The sequence below is a fragment of the Marmota marmota genome, unplaced genomic scaffold (genome assembly GCF_001458135.2).
Source record: "Marmota marmota marmota unplaced genomic scaffold, marMar, whole genome shotgun sequence".
NCBI lineage: Eukaryota > Metazoa > Chordata > Mammalia > Rodentia > Sciuridae > Marmota > Marmota marmota.
The window spans coordinates 936,541-954,402 of NW_025999942.1; the positions used below are offsets into that span (position 1 = coordinate 936,541).

The following is a 17,862-nucleotide window of genomic DNA, read 5'->3' on the forward strand; positions in this document are numbered from 1 at the left end:
TGTCAGAGAAGCAGACCCCTGTACGGAATCTGAAGGAGGGTGGCTCGCAGTCACATTTCCACATGTTGCACGCGAGAAAAAGTTCAAAACCACATCAAAATACTCTGTGACCACTGAGCATAAATATTACAAACAAACAAAATCAGCATGTAATGTGTACTTTAATTTGCTGACAGATATTTAAAAAATTAACATCAGAATGAATGACAAATGGAAACACCACAACAATCCTTCTAAGTGAAGAGAAAAATAACTCACAATCAAAGCCGTCTGGCCTCTAATTAACACATGGCATCCTTGAAACGAAAGGCCAAAATAAAATAAACTGGCAAAAGGGAGAGAATTGTATAGTGGGGGAAGGGAGAACTGGGTCCCCCTGAATTAGGGTTTCCCATAATGTGCTTTTTTAAAAAATCCTATTGTTTGAAACTTACTTTATTGCAGAAGAGACTGGAGCCATAGTCAGAAATGTGATTCAAAACCAAAGTCTGTTTATGTTTTCTAACTCAATATTCATGGGTTTAAAATTCCATTACATTGTACGGTAAGTCACTTCATATAAAACTTAATAAAAGCAACATTTTAAGGACAAATGATTGATATTTATTAGATACCTGGTTTGTCATCATCCTGGATGCTTTCTGTCGTCATGAAGTATGGAAACATACCCTGGCATCTAGCAGACTTGAGGGGAAGTCCTAGGTCTTCTGCTCTCTGCCTGACCATGGCACCCACCCTTTTCTCTTCTCTGATGGTTGCAGATTTCTGAATCAGCTGCTGCCTAGACTGTATATGTATAGTATATGTATATGTACTGTATATGTATAATATACAGACTGTATATGTATAGTATATTTATATGGATGTATACAGTTGGCATTCCATATCTGCAAGCTACACAGCTATAGATTCAACTAACCACAGACAGAAAATGTTCTCATTCCCTAAAAAATACAATATAATAACTATTTCCACCACATTTGCATTGTATTATTATAAGTAATCTAGAGATGATTTATAGTGTATAGGAAGAAATGCATAGAGTATTTTTATTTTTATTTATTTATTTTGTATTTTTGGTGTCGGGGATAGAATCAGGGCAAACATAACTCCATTTTATATAAGGGACTTGAGTGTCCTTTTATTTGGTATCTGTAGGGGGTCCTGGAACCAATCTTCCACTGAGGAACAGCTGAATTTTGTCTGACAAATGGTAACTGCTCAACAAACATTAACTATTTTTATTTACATGTCTTATTTTCTTTAGTTTCCCTATTAAATCCAAAGATAAATACTATTGCTTTCACATACCTGACAAAAACTGGAACTCAGAAATAGCACAAGTATTATTGTGTTATCGACTGTTGTGAACAACAGAATTAGCTTTATGGATGTCTCAGGCATTGGGTTACTTTAGCTCAAGTCTCATTTTCACAGTTGGGATGTGCACCAAGTAGGAAGGAAGTCTGTTTCCAGCCACTTTAGTCCAAACAGACACTCCTGCTCCTGCAGGTCTGCACAGAAAAATCTAAAAACCACTTTAAGGAGGTTCCAACTTCTTAAAAAATACACTTTCCCCTTTGTTTCTTAGCCAGGGGAAGAAAAACAAAGGCAACTTGTTGTTCCGTGTTAACACCTATGAGATCCATTTCTGACAGAACAGTTGGATGGATGCCTGAATTTTCTAATTTCATAGCCCAAATATTTATCAGTCTGGGAGAACCCATCTTAGGTAGCTCTGCTCAAGTGAACATTCCTGATTTTTCTTTTTATTATTGATGAAGAGGTTTTTTTTTGCTGCTGTAATAATTTTATTTGATTTTTCCAGTTCCAGTGCTTGCCTCAGACAAGGATAGGTGTGGGGGCCTTCAAGGAGGGCAAACACATGCCAGAGAGACAGGATGCTGGTGACAACAGTCACAGACATGTGAGAAACAAGGACCTCTATGTACTCTTTTTTATTTATTTATCTTTATCAGTACATTACAATTCTACATATTAGTGGGATTCATTGTAACATCTTTATACGATCAATTTCATTCCCTAGTACCTCCCTTTTCTCTCTTTTATGTACTCTTAATTTTGCTTGTATTGCTATTTATTTTAGATAATAATGTTATCTATAAATATGATGTGTTCCTTCTGGTAAGCCAGTCTCACCATTCCACAAAATGTACAAGTTTAAAAGTCAGAATGTGGGCCGGGGGGTGCAGTTCAGTAGTAGAACATTCGCAAGGCCCCAGGTTCAATTGTCTAGCATTCACAAGGCCCCAGGTTCAATCCCCAATACCACAAGGAAAATAAAAAGCCAAAATGTAAGCTCTACAACAACAAATACTTGATAGACCTACTCACAGATGCTAGGACATTATTTTGAAATGAAAAGCAAGTTTCTGCTGATAAGATTTTGTACACATATGAGGCTGACCACTTCTCACTACACAGGCTTCTGAAGTATGGTATTCGGGGAAAATAGACGAATTCTATTCAATATTGCCGTGTTGAAGAAACTTCCAGTGAGTGGGCTTCAGATATTCACATTTGGTGTTTCTGGGATATTATTACCAAAAACATGAATAAAGCAATTCATTACCAATTCCTATATCAATCTACAATTTGGATTTTTGTTATAGTGGAGTATAGCAAAATAGTAAACTATGTGATCTAGGCCTTAAGCCCGTGTTTAAAAATCATTTATTTTCTTTACCAACCATATATTTATAAATATAACATCTGACTGATACTGTCATGTGAAGAAATATTTTTTTCTCACAATCTATACACAAAAGCCAAGCAATGCACACCTGGGTTGCTTCCTAGAGCACCTGACCTGGGGTGGGCTTTGAGTGGGCTTCATTTGGTACCTCCACACTTCCCTGAGGACTTTTGTCTTGGTTATTTATTTTTGTCTTTCTAGTCTTTCACACCAGCAGTGGGATTCTGAGCATGTTCTTCCTGGTGGTAGAATAATTCTTGAGGTCTGTGTTAATTTTCTGTCACTATAACAAAAATCCAAGATCAACTTATAAAGAGAAAAGGTTATTTTAGCTCACTGTTTTGGAGGTTATAGTCCATGATTAGTTGGCCCCCATGAAGCACATCATGGAAAAAGGGTGTGGTGGAGCAAAAACATTCATCTTATTGCCAGGAAGCAAAAGAGAGGAGGAGAAGGAGGTGGAGGAGGAAGGGGCTGGGGACCCACCATCTTCTTCAAAGCCTTGCCCTCAATGATCTACAGACTCTCACTGGACCCACCTCATAAAGGCTTTACCACCTCCCAATAGTGCCAAGCTGGGGACCAAGCCTTGAACATACGGGCCTTTGGGGGACATATCTAAGATCTGAACTACAGCAGGGTCACGGTAACAGCCACACCATTTGGAAGAGAGGGCCTTCTCTTTGATGGATTTCTTTTGGAAGCAAACACATTTCTATCCCAGAAGCCCCCAGCAAATGATCTCCTTGCATCTCTTCAAGCTTCTGAATTACCCACCGCAGCTGAGTGGAGGGGAATAAGCTCTCCTCTGTACTTCAGGGTGGAAACAGCTCCCCTAATGTGCTGGGCCTCTTGAGCAAGTCACAACCAATAAGTGATACAAACTGGGCACTCCTGGGAAAGGACAAAGGAGGATGGATGTTGGAGGTAACCCACCATGCCCCTTGCTATGGGCATTCGCCTGAGGACAAGTCCTCACCCAATCCTTATGCCCCTGTCCTGTGGAGACATTCTAGAACTGCAGCTGAGCAAAGGGGTTTTCTACATGGCTCTTTTAATTACTCCTCAGCTGACCTCCTAGTATGCATGCCGCTTAGAAACAAACGTCACTGTGTCACTGTTCATGTTTCATGTGGACATTACCAGATCTGCAAACAGATTGACTGAGAAATCCAGGGGACCCAATTTCTCAGGGAAGGAGAATCCTGAATCACTTGGATTCGGGGATGGCAAACTGGCAACCCATTGCAATTCCTCCCTGTTCACTTTTAGTCCACTGGAATTTGCACTGTGTATCTACGAGTGTGTATATAAAGCTCAAAAGTAAACTCATTCCTGTATTTAGGATAAAAAAAAAAAATGAAGCATGTCATATTCCAGAAACTGGCTGGGCCTGGAACTTGGCACAGAAGATATAGTTAGCAGTTTGTAAGCTTTGAAGTGAAAGTCTCCCCTCCTCTTTTACTAGCAATGAAAAAATCTTTAAAGGAAAGGCACAAGAGTGGGTGAGGAGTATTTTTCCATGGTGAGCTACGTAATGTCTTTGGTGTAATTCCCTCTTTAGACAGCTAGCTGCCTTACGCTGGCACTACCAGGCTATGTCTTACACTAACCCCAACCCAGAGAATGCAATCAGCCTTGGATATTTTCAGTGGACCATTTCCTCCTATCACATCCAGCATAAGCTAAAATGTTGTAATGGAATAACAGATATTTAAAGCAGTGGTTCTCAAAATTTAAAGAATCACCTAGAAATATATTAAAATTCAGGCGCTGGGGCTTCATGCCCAGAGAGTCTATCTAATTCTACATATGTGTGTGTGGGGGGGCAAAGGTATGAGTGTGTGTATGAGAGAGAAAGAGAGAGAGAGAGAGAGAGAGAGAGAGAGAGAGAGAGAGAGAATATGAATTGCATGCACTTTTTTGGGGGGGAGGTGGAGATTTCATTTTAACAAGCAGCCCAGGTGATTACAATATAGGTGATCAATTGACCTTACTGAGAAACATTTTATCTTGAACTTTTAAAATGTTAAAATTCTTTGGCCCCTGAAAATTGGGAGTTTAAATCATAGCAATATATTCCTATATATAAAGGTTCAAAAAGCATTCATCATCCCAAGAAAAAGAAGAGCATGAAAGTTTTCCAACTTCCGACTTCCCAGGGGATATCTCTTGATATCTTCTTTGCAATTCTTTAAGGTAATTAGGGTGGGTGATCTTATCCTGACTTTGTTGATTAGGAAATTAGCACAGGTTAAGCGATTGCCCAAGGCTGTGTGGCTCTGGCTGGGGCATCAGCCAGGCCTCCTGACCTTTGAGAGCAGAGGTCAAGTCAGATGGACCCCCTCAGACACTCCTGAAGTCAGAAACCCTGGGAAACGCATGAAAAAAAAAAAATACACACACATACACACACACACACACACACACATTTCCTGATCTGGTTTTCCATCCAGTCCTCCTCATCTCTCCATTTCAAAGCTATACACCAACAACCATATTATTGTTTTCCATTTTGAGACATTTTATACCCTTAAGGAGAAACCCATGGGCATGGTTATGCTCCTGGGGGAAAGAAACCCACATGGTCCCCTATTGAAAAGCATCATCTTCTCTTTTCGTAGCTGACGACCTTTATATTAACCAAGAAGGATATAACCTGAGTTTTTAACTTACTGTAGATCTAAGCCTGGGCTTAGAAAAACGGAAAACAGGGTGTCCCTTAAAAATCCCATAAATGCTGCACATTTTTAGGAGAGGAAATGTGCACATGACTTCTTTGATTTCAAAAACTTCCACTGGGACTTCCTGGCTCTTTGTCTGGTGGGGCTTTACATACCATATCATGAGGTGCCTTGGGGCAGATAGAAACTCTTTGAGAGTGGAGAACAAATATTTAATTCTACAGCCCTTCCTTTCCTTTGCCCTCAAGGGAAAACCTGCACTCTCCCCCATGTGAGAAAAACTCCAAATATAATGGACTAGACAAAGAAATATTTAATCACATTAGTTTAGGAAGCTCTGGCAGAACACAATGCATCTTTTCAAGGTTGAAGATGTTATGAATAGACAGAATGTTTTTGTGTCAAGTCTCTCTGGGGCTCTTGGGTACAAAATGCCATTTGCCTTTAGATACTTTTTAATTCTAGAGCTTCAAAGAACCACTTTCATTTGCTAAAACCCCATTGCATAGTCAAATAAAAAATGGCTTGTAAAAAATCACTAAAATCATTATTAACATAGCAATTTTTTAAAAGCAGTCTTTGCCCAAGAATACCCTTCACTCTAAGCATTCACCAGCCTAGAACCCAAGGAATGGATATGGCTTGGCCATATAGTTCTCCCAAAGCAGCTAATTCCTTTTATGAACCAGAGGCCAGTTGCTTGCTTTCTTTATAACACCATTCAATTCCTTCTAGAATGGCATGAAGCCTTCCTGAGACTACTTTTAGCCACTCTCCACTCAAGCAATTCTTCAAAAAAGTTATAAAATGTTTAACAGTTATTGCCATTTTTCAAAGAATCAGTAAGCTGTTGAATCAAAATAGAGTGGCAGACAGAAGGTAAAAATACTAAATTCAGTCAGGACATGGAAGTCATATATAGTTTTCTGACACCATTTTTCCACTCACCCTGGAGGAAGACTACAGATGATAAACAGCTCTTTAAATGATGGAAACTAATTATCCTCTCATCCAATGTTAATGGAAACCTTAGTCTCATCCAGGTATGTCTGTCTCAAAACAGCATCATTTGCTTCTCGTTGAAGCCAACCAATCAACCCACAAAAAGGTAAAAATTTCATGGTTTAAATGGGGGGAAAAGGGTTTTTAAACAAAAGTGAAATATAATAAGATCACTCCTTTGCTCTTGGATGATAGAACAGCTCTCTAAATTGTTACTGGAAAGTCCACAAAGACATTTAATGATGGAAATACATTCTGAGAAATGCATTGGTAGTCAATTTCCCCATTACTGGAACATCATGGAAGGCACTTACACAAACTAAGACGGCTATAATATCACGAGGTCATATAATCATGTGGAATCACCCATGAAAGTACAGGGTCTGTTTTTGGTGGAAATGTCATTATGTAGCACATGAGTGTATGTAAATGTCATCCTTAAGCTGAGCCTTGGAACCACCCAGACTGGCAAGTTCATGTGACTTGTTCAGTAAGAATGTGGACACCTTACATGGCTGCATGATAATCCTGGCCCCTGGGCAGTTTGCTCCTCAACTGATTGATGGAAGCCAGTCAACAACCAGCCTAATTCATGCACATAGGAATTGGAGACATGAAGCAATTGTACACAGAGGGGTTTGCTAGAACAACACTGTAGAAGACACAGAGGGGCTTTCAAAGGAATGGCTTTGCCCGCCAGTCACACACAACTGATCTTATCCTGTCAGCTGTCACTCTTCTCTAATTTAGAAGCCTGTCTGTAACAATCCACTACAGTCCCATCTATTGTTCTGTAAAATTCTTCAAATGAAATCAGAGTAGACACGCCCTTACCCAGGAGGAGAGAACACAAAGCAGATATTCTAAGTTTCCATGACTTACCAAATGATGAGTACTGGATTCTTTTCTGGGTTTGTTTTGTGGGGGACAAATCACAATGCCTTGCAATAGAGTTGATGTCTTTAAGTGAACAAAGTATCTTTGTTGGGAAATTCTCATTCTGCTTCACAATAATCTTGTGGGTTCATTCAATCAATGCCCTGCAATTTCCTCTACCGCTTGGAATTGGAAAAGGAGTGAAAGAGTGCTGCATTTGTCCTCTTCCTTACAGAAAGCAAAAATGCATCTGAGGATGTGCAGCCTGCTCCTGCAGGACAGGGCCAGCTTGCTTGCCTCCCACACTCATGGAGATACCAGAAACCATGGGTTATTAGTTGATTTACCAAGTAAAAAGGCAAGCAATGCCACCTGGGCTATCTTAGACATCAATAGAACATGTATCTAGACTTTGGTAGACCCAGGCATTTTTGTTCATATCTACTGTAAGGCAGAAGTAGCATCCAAATCTTCCTCTAAAGTAGGTATTCTGGAGGCTAAAACAAAATGGAAGCTCCTGACCTACAGTTCTTGATGTTGTCCCACAGCAGAATGAACATGCTCCTGCAAACCCAGGTGTGGATAGACCGATGCAAATATCTGGTTGACTCATTGCACATCCCTTGCCAACAGTTGTCCAGTGCTTGAGATTGAGCCAGAAACAGTGACCATCTCATTACTGACTGATGCTCATAGTGCCTGGATCTGGGGAGAGGCACAGGCAGAGAGCTTGGCAGTGGTCTTCTGGCTATTCATGAAGGAAACTCAGAGTCCTGGAGCCCAGAGAATGGACCTGAAGAGGGGGCTGGCTCTGCACACTATGGCTTTTAACTCCACAAAGAGGCACACACCCAACCATGGAGGCCTGCTCCAGAAGTCTCCTAAAGCTCAGGACTTGGATAGCCCCTTGTTGAGGTCTAAAGGTAGCACTAGCTGAAGACAACCCCAAGGAGGAGATGGTGGAGTGCGTCTGGGAGACCTGGGCTTGTATAGCTTTGCCTGTAAATTAAGGAATCTTGTATCAAAGAATTGCTAAACTCTTTCCTCTTCACACCCAGTAAGTACTGTGGGATTCTGTGATCCAGTTGTCCCTGTTGGCAGGTCTATCTCAGATACTGGATAAAGGTAATACAAAAGAAAATTCAAAACCATTCAAACAAATATAAGTTGTCTATCTCAGCCTCCCTAGTTCAAAGAGATAAATGAGAAATTCTGGCTCATTAAAAGTCTGGTTAGGAGAGAGATTTATCTTTCACAGGTGACCAATTACCAATTAAGCAGCTAATCCTGTTGTTAACATTAAACTTATGATAATAATCATTGGATTATGAACAACTCAAAACAGCTCTGGTTTTTCCAAGGGCTACAAACCATAGACATAAAGTACTATGTAATGAACACATAATTTATTATGGAAATGTGAACAGGGGGGGCAAGTCAGATGACTTAAAATTTCATGACTTATAATTTCAAATGTTGGTTCTGTGGACTGGACATCCTCTCCCAGGTGCCTTGATTTGGTGCTTCTGATAAGTTTTGATGGGAGCAGGTAACAACGGTCTTCCTGAAGTTCACTGTCACAAGACACCGCTTGCTCACACATACATATATAAAAACACTGCTGACGTAAGATAGGAGGCACACTCATAGCTCATAGTACTGACCTGCCCTCTCATGTCTGGAGCAATGGGGATGGTGGGCCAGATGGTTGAGTAGACGACAAAAAACAACAGCCACATCACCATGCTTCCCCACACAGCCAGGTGACTGAACTGCAAAGGAGAAAGATGCTCAGATGGTCCCTCTGTTGGCCAGGTGATCCACCCCAACCCCACCTGCTGCAGAATTCCCCCCTCCAAGCCACCTTTCCTGATGGAAAGACTGTGAGGACTCTATTCCCTTGTCTCAGAATTTTTAACAATGAATTTAATTAACTAGTGGCTATCCTGAAGATCAAAGTGTTTTTCTGTCACAGCTGACCATCCTCTGAGACATCCCCTAGTTACAGCAGGCTTTGCTCAGTTCATTTCAAGTATCTGCTGCACCTTGGGATGGTATTAATCTAGTGAGAGAATGGTGGAACAGACAAATGAACAAGAGGTTTTTATTTATCATTAGGAGACTTTGATCTATTCATTTGCAAAAGAGATTTTTTTGACACCTGAAATGATATTACCTCTTTTAAATTTTTAAGTTTTAAATTGACATTAATAATTGAACATGTTTATGAGTATATTGTAATATTATAGTACATGTATATAATGTGTGTGATCAGATGAGGGTAAATGGCATAACCATCACCTCAAATATTTATCATTATTTTGTGTTGGGAACAGTCAAAATCTTTTGTTTCGAAATATATATCTTTGTTTTTTAACCACAATTACTGCTTGCTGTAGAACTTAGAAATCACTCCTCCTATTTAACTGCATTCCTGTCCTGTTGACCATCCTCTTTCCTTCCTCTCCTTCCCTCTCCACTCTTCCCAGGCTCTGGTAACTACTATTCTGCTCTTTGTTTCTACAAGATCAACTGGCTATTACAGTTTAGTACCTCCTTAAGCATCTACTGAGTTGGTTATTTTTGTCTCCTTTGTACTCTTATGGTCCTTGACCTCTTCTTCTATACCTCACAATTCAATCCATCAGCAAGGTTTTGTTTTGTTTTGTTTTTTCCCTTAAAACAAGTACTTCCAGAATCTACCCACGACTTACTACCTTCTGCTCCAACATTCCAGGCTGTCACCATCCCCTCCCTGGAATAGGTGTTAACAGATTCCCTGACTCCACACTGATCTCCCACCCACCCCATCCCACCTTCTTAGCAAAGCATCAGGTGAGTCTATTTAAGCTGCAGCTAGCCATGACCCTCCAGGGGTGACAAACATGAAAAACTGGTTATAACCCCCAAACCTTAGAAATAACCAAAGTACCTAAAATAGGGAACTGATTAAATAAAGATGGGATATCTATAGAAATGTCATTTTCTTTAATCATGAACAATGATTTTTGTAGGAGTATATTTTAAGGAATAAAAATGTTCCTAATATATTTTTAAGAAAGATCACAAAATTCTATGTTCTACAATACATCCTATTTCAAAACACACAGATAGAAGAATGTATGGAGGGTCACAGAATAAAATGTTACCCATGATTATCTCTTGGTAGTAAAATTATATGAAAATATGTAAAGTTTCATTTTTCTCTCTTTTGTGTTTTCTGTGCATGTATGTGTTTCCAGTGAGCCAGCATATACATTTGAAATAAGGTGACTAATGATAGCTTTGAGCTATATTAGCAAATGAGGCACCAGGAAACACTGGATTGAAAATTTGCCCTGAAAAAGATCAAACCACAATTTTTACATGCAAAACTTAATATAGCTAGATATTAATTATCCCAATGCTTAAAAGGAAATCATAGTATGAAGATTATCTATACTTCAGGGGGAGGAGCAATTCCAGAGAGGACTCACTTTAGTCCAAGCTGTAGTCTCCAAACCAGCTTTCAGACAAACCGTAACCACAACGTACTGTGAAAAGAAAGAGGAGTTAGGAAAAATGAAGGACACTACTTTTTACTTTCTAGGAGAAATCCCAGATCTCCCCTCCAGAGTCAGTTCCTCTAACCCACCATATTTTGAAGTTACCATCTTGGTAGCTAAGTTGCTAGGGGATGTCTTTAGGAAATGAGCAGACAGTTTTATTTCAAGGAAAGTGCTCATCTCAGTGTCTTCCCACAAATAACTGCTCTGTCCTTTCTTAGAGGATTTGGGAGAAACCATCTTCCTTAGTACTCTTTGCTTTTAAAGATGTAAAAGGTCTTTTGAAGAATGGGGAATCCTGCTCATCACTTCTCCAGACATTTCGACTCAGTATACTCTCTGCTAAACAATAATGTAAGAATTTCTCAACCCCTCTGACCTTAAGGAATCTATAATATGTAAACATTTGAAATACGACAATAAGAAAAGCCTTACCTAAGGGATTAGATAAGTATACCCCACATATGGGCCCTTTAGGAGTGGCTCAATAAAAAGAGATGAACTTACCGTGTAAACAATATTTCCAACAAATAAATAGTCTGTGGCATGACCATTGCTGAATGGAGTATCTGAAAAATAAAGAAGCTGCTATTAATTTCTGAGATCTGAGATGGCAATCTATTTTATCCACAATATAAAAATGGAATTTTTAGAAACGTCTCTCAAAATGTGAGGGCATTTCAAAATTGAATCTTCTGTGATTCTACTGCTCTTTCTTTTTGTGACTCCATTTTTTATATTGTATTCTCTCCAAATGAAGCAAACAAAATCACGTTTCCAACAAAACAAACAAGTCTTGATCTGCATGAAAATTTACATTTGTATAAAGATTACAATCTCTCTTTGCCCAGCTTATTATTTTTTTAAAGGACAGAAATAAGAACATGTTGATCTATCTATCATGGCTATTTTTCCAGCGGTGGAAATTTTTCAAGTTTTCATTTACTATTTATTGTTAAGTTTTGCTAAATTGGAATTGTGCATCAATGAAAGAAGATAGCCACACAGATACAAAATCAATCTGTAATGACTGAACTCTATTCTGGGGGAATATCCATTGCTCCTGTCCTCATTTGCAGCTACACGAACTGGAGTCTAGCATTTGTGAGGATTACAAGTGAGAGATGTTTCCAGTTTATACATTCTTCCCTTCCTTTCCCTTCCCTCCCTTTCTGATGGCTATTACCAGGAATATAACAACTGCTAAGTCAGAACTCTCTTAGAATTGTCTAATTCATGTCAGCTAAGATAGCCCTGTCCTGAGAAGTATTGGTTCTTATGCTGAGAAGTAGAAGCCTATTTTAAGATCAGAAATGGTTCCCTTGGATATCGCTACAAACCTCCTTTTATTCTCCCTTATACTCAAATTCAGATCTGTGGTCAGGTATACGGTCAGGGTTTTGTGTTCAAATTTCCAATCCAGTAGCTGCTATCCATATGTTATTTGGGCTTGCTGATTTAATTATCTGCTTGTTGAAAAATCCTACCCTTGTTAAGGAATCGAGATCTGTTTCTTTTCTTAAAACAGTGTAATCATCAAGTTGAGTCATGGTGGCATCTGGAAATGGTGGGTCCCTGAATCCAGCTCTAGGGCACATGCTTTCTACTGATGTGGACAGGGGAAGGTTAACCACTAGCGTGGCATTGGGGTTGCATGAAGTACAGTCCTAAATGGAGAAGTTCCTATGGGGAAGGAAAAGAATTGCACTAGGAGAGCAGAGAGAGATGCAGCCACAAAAGGAACCACCTCAAAGCTTAGGACAGACACGGTAATGCAAGAAGGAAAGCTTACATAAGACTTCGTCAGAACAGGAGGAGCAGAAATAATTGAAAAAGCGAAGGAGAGCCTAAACTAATCTCAGGAAGACAACAAACAATGTATAAGTTGAACATCATTAATCTGAAGTGCTCCAAAATCCGGATACAAAATTTTAGATTTTGGATTGGGGATGCTCAACTAAGTAAATTCTGAGCAAAGATCCCCAAATCTGAAAAAATCTCAAATCTGAAACCCTTCTGGTCCAAAGCATTTCAGATAAGGGACACTCAACCCGTATCTGCAAATAGTTATTCAAAACTGTGGGGGTTTGCTTTTCAGTAACTGGCTCTAAGATTATTTTAATAATAAGTGCAAAACATTTTGTTTGTTTGTTGAGTCAGGTTCTCACTATGTTGCCCAGGCTGGTCTCAACCTCCTGGATCCAGGGATTGTCCTACCTCAGTCTCTGGTGTGTTGTGATTATAGGAGCTTGCCACCACACAGGGCTAAAGTGCAATAAATACTTTTAAAGGTATACCTCAATAACGAAACACTTGAGGTTAGGCAGAGGATCATTTCTTTAATTCTAACAGAGATTATAGTTTTGAAAATAGTAACCTTATTATTTTATGTTCTCAACAAATTTTTACTTTAAGTCTAATTGGGGAGAGAAGGTCCCTGTCTTCATGGAGCTCACATTATAATGAAGGAGACAGGACATAAATAGATAAACAAATAGATACACAATACACTATTGTGTGTAATAAGTGCTATGAGGAAACATAAGGCAGAGTAATAGAACACAGAGTGATGGGGGAGGCTATTTTAGATTGGGAGGTAACATCCAAGCAGATTAAAATGCTGTAAGGAAGTTAAATGACCATCAAGAATGGCATGAAGGAGGGAGTTAATGACTTTTGAGAGAAGAGAGTTCCAGGCAGACAGAAGAGAAATTGCTAAGAGTCTGAACACAGACAGCCCTTGATGAGCTCAGAGACCAAAATGGAGACCAGTCTGGCAAGAGACACTGAAAGAAGGAAAAAGAGTATAATCAGGCTGAGGAACAGATCAACACAGGCATGGTGAAGTGTCTGGGCTTCTGTGTAAATGGTGACAGGTCACCATTCCCAGCTCAGAGGAGGATTCTGAGCTGGGAATACAGAGGTGTGAGCTAGGCTCTTAAGGGAATGATGCAGTTTTTATAGAACAATAGAGCATGGTGACTGAGAATGGGATAATAAACACAGTGCCAGCCGGCAACAATGGTAGCCATCCATCCAGGAGAGGACATTAGAGCAGTCCTATATGGTAGCTACTAGCTGCATTTAGTCATTTACCTTTAAACTCATTCAAATAAAATACAATTAAAAAATCAGTTCCTCCCAAGGGCCAGAGAGGAGGGGGAGAATGAGGAGTTATTGCTTAATGAGGACAGTTACAGTTTGATGATGTTGTACAACATGCTCAATGTAATTAATGCCTCTGAATTGTACACTTGAAACAGCAAAGTCCAGTATATATATTTTAAAAATCATGGTAGAAAATAAACAAAAAATGGATCATAGAACCAAACTACACAACTCTTAGGATAAAACAAAGCAGAAAATCTGGCCTCAGATTTGGCTGTGATTTCTAAGACGTGACATCAAAAGCACTGTGACAAAAGTAAACAGTAGATGAAACAGACTTGATCAAAATTAGAAACTTCCATGCTTCAAATGGTACCAGCAAGAAAGTGGAAAAACTGGAAGCATGGAAGAAAATATTTACAAATTATTCATCTGATAAGGAACTTATATCCAAGATATAGAAAGAACTCTTATAACTCAACAATAAAGAGACAAAAGAAAAATCAGCTCAATTTAAAAATGGGCAAAGGACCTGAATAGACATTTTTGCAAAGAAGGTCTACAAATGGCTAGTAAATGCATGAAGAGAAGCTCAACATCATTAGGCATCAAGGAAACAGAATTAAAACAACAATGAAATATCACTTAACACCTACCTAGATGTCTGTCACATAAAAGACAGTAACAAGGGTTGGTGAGGGGGTGGAGAAATTAAATCATCCATATGCTGCAGGTGGGAAATCAAAATTGTGCAGACACTTTGGAAAACTGAAGGGCAATTCCTCAAAAGATGATGCATATTACAATTTTGCTTAGAATATGTGTTTTTTTACCTTTAAAAATGAAGACTTCAGACAGGTCCAAGATGCATCTACCTCTACCTCTTTTAAAATACGAAACTTAATGCACATGCATCTTTTAACGTGGAATTTAATGGCAATAAAAATAAATTGGCCCCATCAAAAAAATGATGCATATTTAATACATGATCCAGTAATTCTAGTCCTAGGTACATAGCCAGGAAGTAAGAAAACATATAAATGAAACACACAAAAACTTGAACACGAGTGTCCATAGCAGCATTATTCATAATTACTCATCACAGCCCAAAATAATGAAAAGCATTATTCATTATTCACAAGGGCCTATTCATAACCCAAATGTCCATCAACCAGTGGATGAGCAAATAAATGTCCATCAATTGGTGAATGGTGTATCAGTACAATAGAATGTTATTAAACAATAAAAAATAATGAAGTACTGACACATGCTACAACATGGAGAAGTCTTGAAAAACTTATGCTATGTGAAAGAAGCCAAATACAAAAGGCCATATGTTATATGATTCTATTCATATAGAATTCCAGAACAGGCATATCTTCAGAGACAGAATGCAAACCAGTGAGCTGGAGGTGTTTGGGAAAATACAGAATGACAGCTTTTGGAGGCAATGAACGTGTGGCTAATTAAGATGATGGTTGCACAATGCTGAATATATTAAAAACCAGATGGGGCTGGGGTTGTGGCTCAGCAGTAGAGTGCTTGGCTAGCATGTGCAACGCTCTGGGTTCGATCCTCAACACCACATATAAAAAAGGTATTGTATGCAACTACAACTAAAAAAATAAATAAATATTAAAAAAACAAAAAACAAGAAAATTATACTCTTTGCATAGATATAAATTATATCTTAATAAAATATCATAAAAAATTTGGTTCCTCAGTCATACTAGCCACATTTCAAACACTCAATAGCCATGTGAAGTTCAGATGGCACAGGTATAAAACATTTAATTTTCACTGAGGTTGGAAGTTCTACTGGACAATGCAGGGTTGGAGTGGCTATGTCCAAGGTGACGAGGAATGATAGAAATTGTTATACTGTAAAGTTATAAATGATAGTATTTGCTCATGATTTGGATGTAGGGTAGAAAAGAATGTGAGGAATCAAGGGTGATATCCAGATTTTTGGCATGAGCCCTGAGGTCAACAGTGGAATCATCAACTTGAGATGGAGAACACTGGTTCTAGTTGTAGTAACACAGCAGCAATGGTTTAAAAAAAAAAAAAAAAAGCATGTAAGGACTTGGTACCAAGTGTTTAAAATTTCCAGTTTATGACAGGAAGAATAGCTAACAATGAAGCATGGCTGTATTGCAAGAGAAGAAAAAGGAAATTTAGGAAAATGAGGTGGAGAGAAGAAACTGGGGTTAGTGGAAACAATCCCAGTAATGAGAGTTAGAAGACTCTGTTCAGCCCTTCTCTCTTATCCCAGCTCTGTTGTTATTTAGTGTATTTTTTTCCTTTTTTAAATTTTAGATTCTAAGTCCCAAGATTCTCAACTATAAAACAGAGAGGCAAAAAATGATGATGACTGAACTATTTCCAAGGTTCCTTTCAAATAGGAAATTCCAAGATGTTCTTAGCTGCCAAATCAGTCCCATGCATTTAGTGGCAGGAACATGAGACTCTCAGATCCTCCTTCTCTTCATCTGACTTAGGATATATTTCCTAGCGTTAATCCCACACTGTGTGCCCATAAACGGAGAGTGGGGCCCTGGTAACTGAGAAGAACAAGGATCTGTGTGCCTTGACACTCTTCCTGCACAAGCCCTACGGAGCCTAGAGAGAACTCTGATCAGATGGGAGAGTGAGAAGCGGTGGGAGACTGAGCTGCAAATCAAAGTTTGCACTTATGAATTGAAATTGTTTTAAATTTCTTCCCTCCCTCCCTCCCTCCCTCCCTTCCTTNTTTTTTTTTTTTTTTTTTTTTTTTGTGGTACTGAGAACAGAAACCATGGCCTTGTGCATGCTAGGCAAGTGCTTTACCACTAAGCTATACCTCCAACCCTGAATTTCCCCTTAATACCAATATTTCCAATATTAGTAGGATCATGGACTAAATAAATAAATAAATAAACATATAAGACATTTGTCTAATATAGAGGGCTTAGAATGTGTTCCATATTTAGCATGTTTCATATTTTGTGGAGATGCGTATATATGAACATTAAAGTGGTACATGTAAAAAAGTCTGTTTGGAAAACATTTTCTTCAAGCATTTACTATATGACAGGTACAGTTCTAAGTGCTTTGCATATATTGCTTCTTCAATACTTCAAGGACTGGAGAAAATATCATAATGATCTGTGAACTTCATATAAGGAATGTAGTGCAACAAAAGGAAGTGAAAAAACATGTCCAAGGTTACACGGTTTGATGAGAATCTAACTGCTGTCAACAAGAGTTTGTTTTCATTAACTGAGTTAGAAAACTGGACCCCCCCAAAATGAAAGGAGACAACTTCAAGGAGAAAAACAATTAGACCAAGAGTCACTAATTTGAAATACCAACACCTAGCTGGGTGTGGTGGTGTGCCTGTAGAGCCAGCTACTAGGGAAGCTGAGGCAGGAGGATCGCTTGAGCCCAGGAATTCAAGAACAGCTTGGGCAACTTAGTGAGATCCTTCTGAAGAGGGAAGAAAGGAAGAGAGGGAGGCCAACACCTGAAGTGAAGGTAATTTCTAGAAGAACCAAGGTGGACACAAAATTAGATTCATATGACAGAAATTCTTACTATGTAAGGAAACACAAACAGGGAACAATTCAGGGGACAGCAGGAACCTCTTGAGACCAGACTTTCTTCTGAGTTAGTTAGTGTGAAGTATTTCCTTAGTCAAGAGTTTTTTGACCTTGGCACTATTAACATTTGCCAGATAAATCTTTTTAAAATTTTTTTTCCTTTAACATTTTATTTTATCCCCAATCAACATGTACTAATTGTATAATCAATGGGGTTCAGCATGACACCTGAACACACGCTTACTGCATGCACCAATCAAATCCAACCCTTACCTCCCAATCTCCATCAATGACAACTCCACACTCAGATCTACCCCCTCATCTCTGTGCGTTTGCCAGATAATTCTCTG

At 38.9% G+C, this 17,862-nt stretch overlaps 1 protein-coding gene across 1 annotated transcript in view; it reads right to left on the reverse strand.

Moving 5' to 3' along the window:
• Positions 1 to 17,862, reverse strand: part of LOC107153194 (phospholipid-transporting ATPase IB) — a 532,593-nt gene that overhangs the window by 133,445 nt on the left and 381,286 nt on the right. The window contains exons 31-33 of the mRNA XM_048801263.1: positions 11,331 to 11,392; positions 10,755 to 10,811; positions 8,943 to 9,050 (exon numbers count right to left, since the gene is read on the reverse strand). Of these exons, the coding sequence (XP_048657220.1) occupies positions 8,943 to 9,050; positions 10,755 to 10,811; positions 11,331 to 11,392 (227 nt within the window). The remainder of the gene's footprint in view (positions 1 to 8,942; positions 9,051 to 10,754; positions 10,812 to 11,330; positions 11,393 to 17,862) is intronic.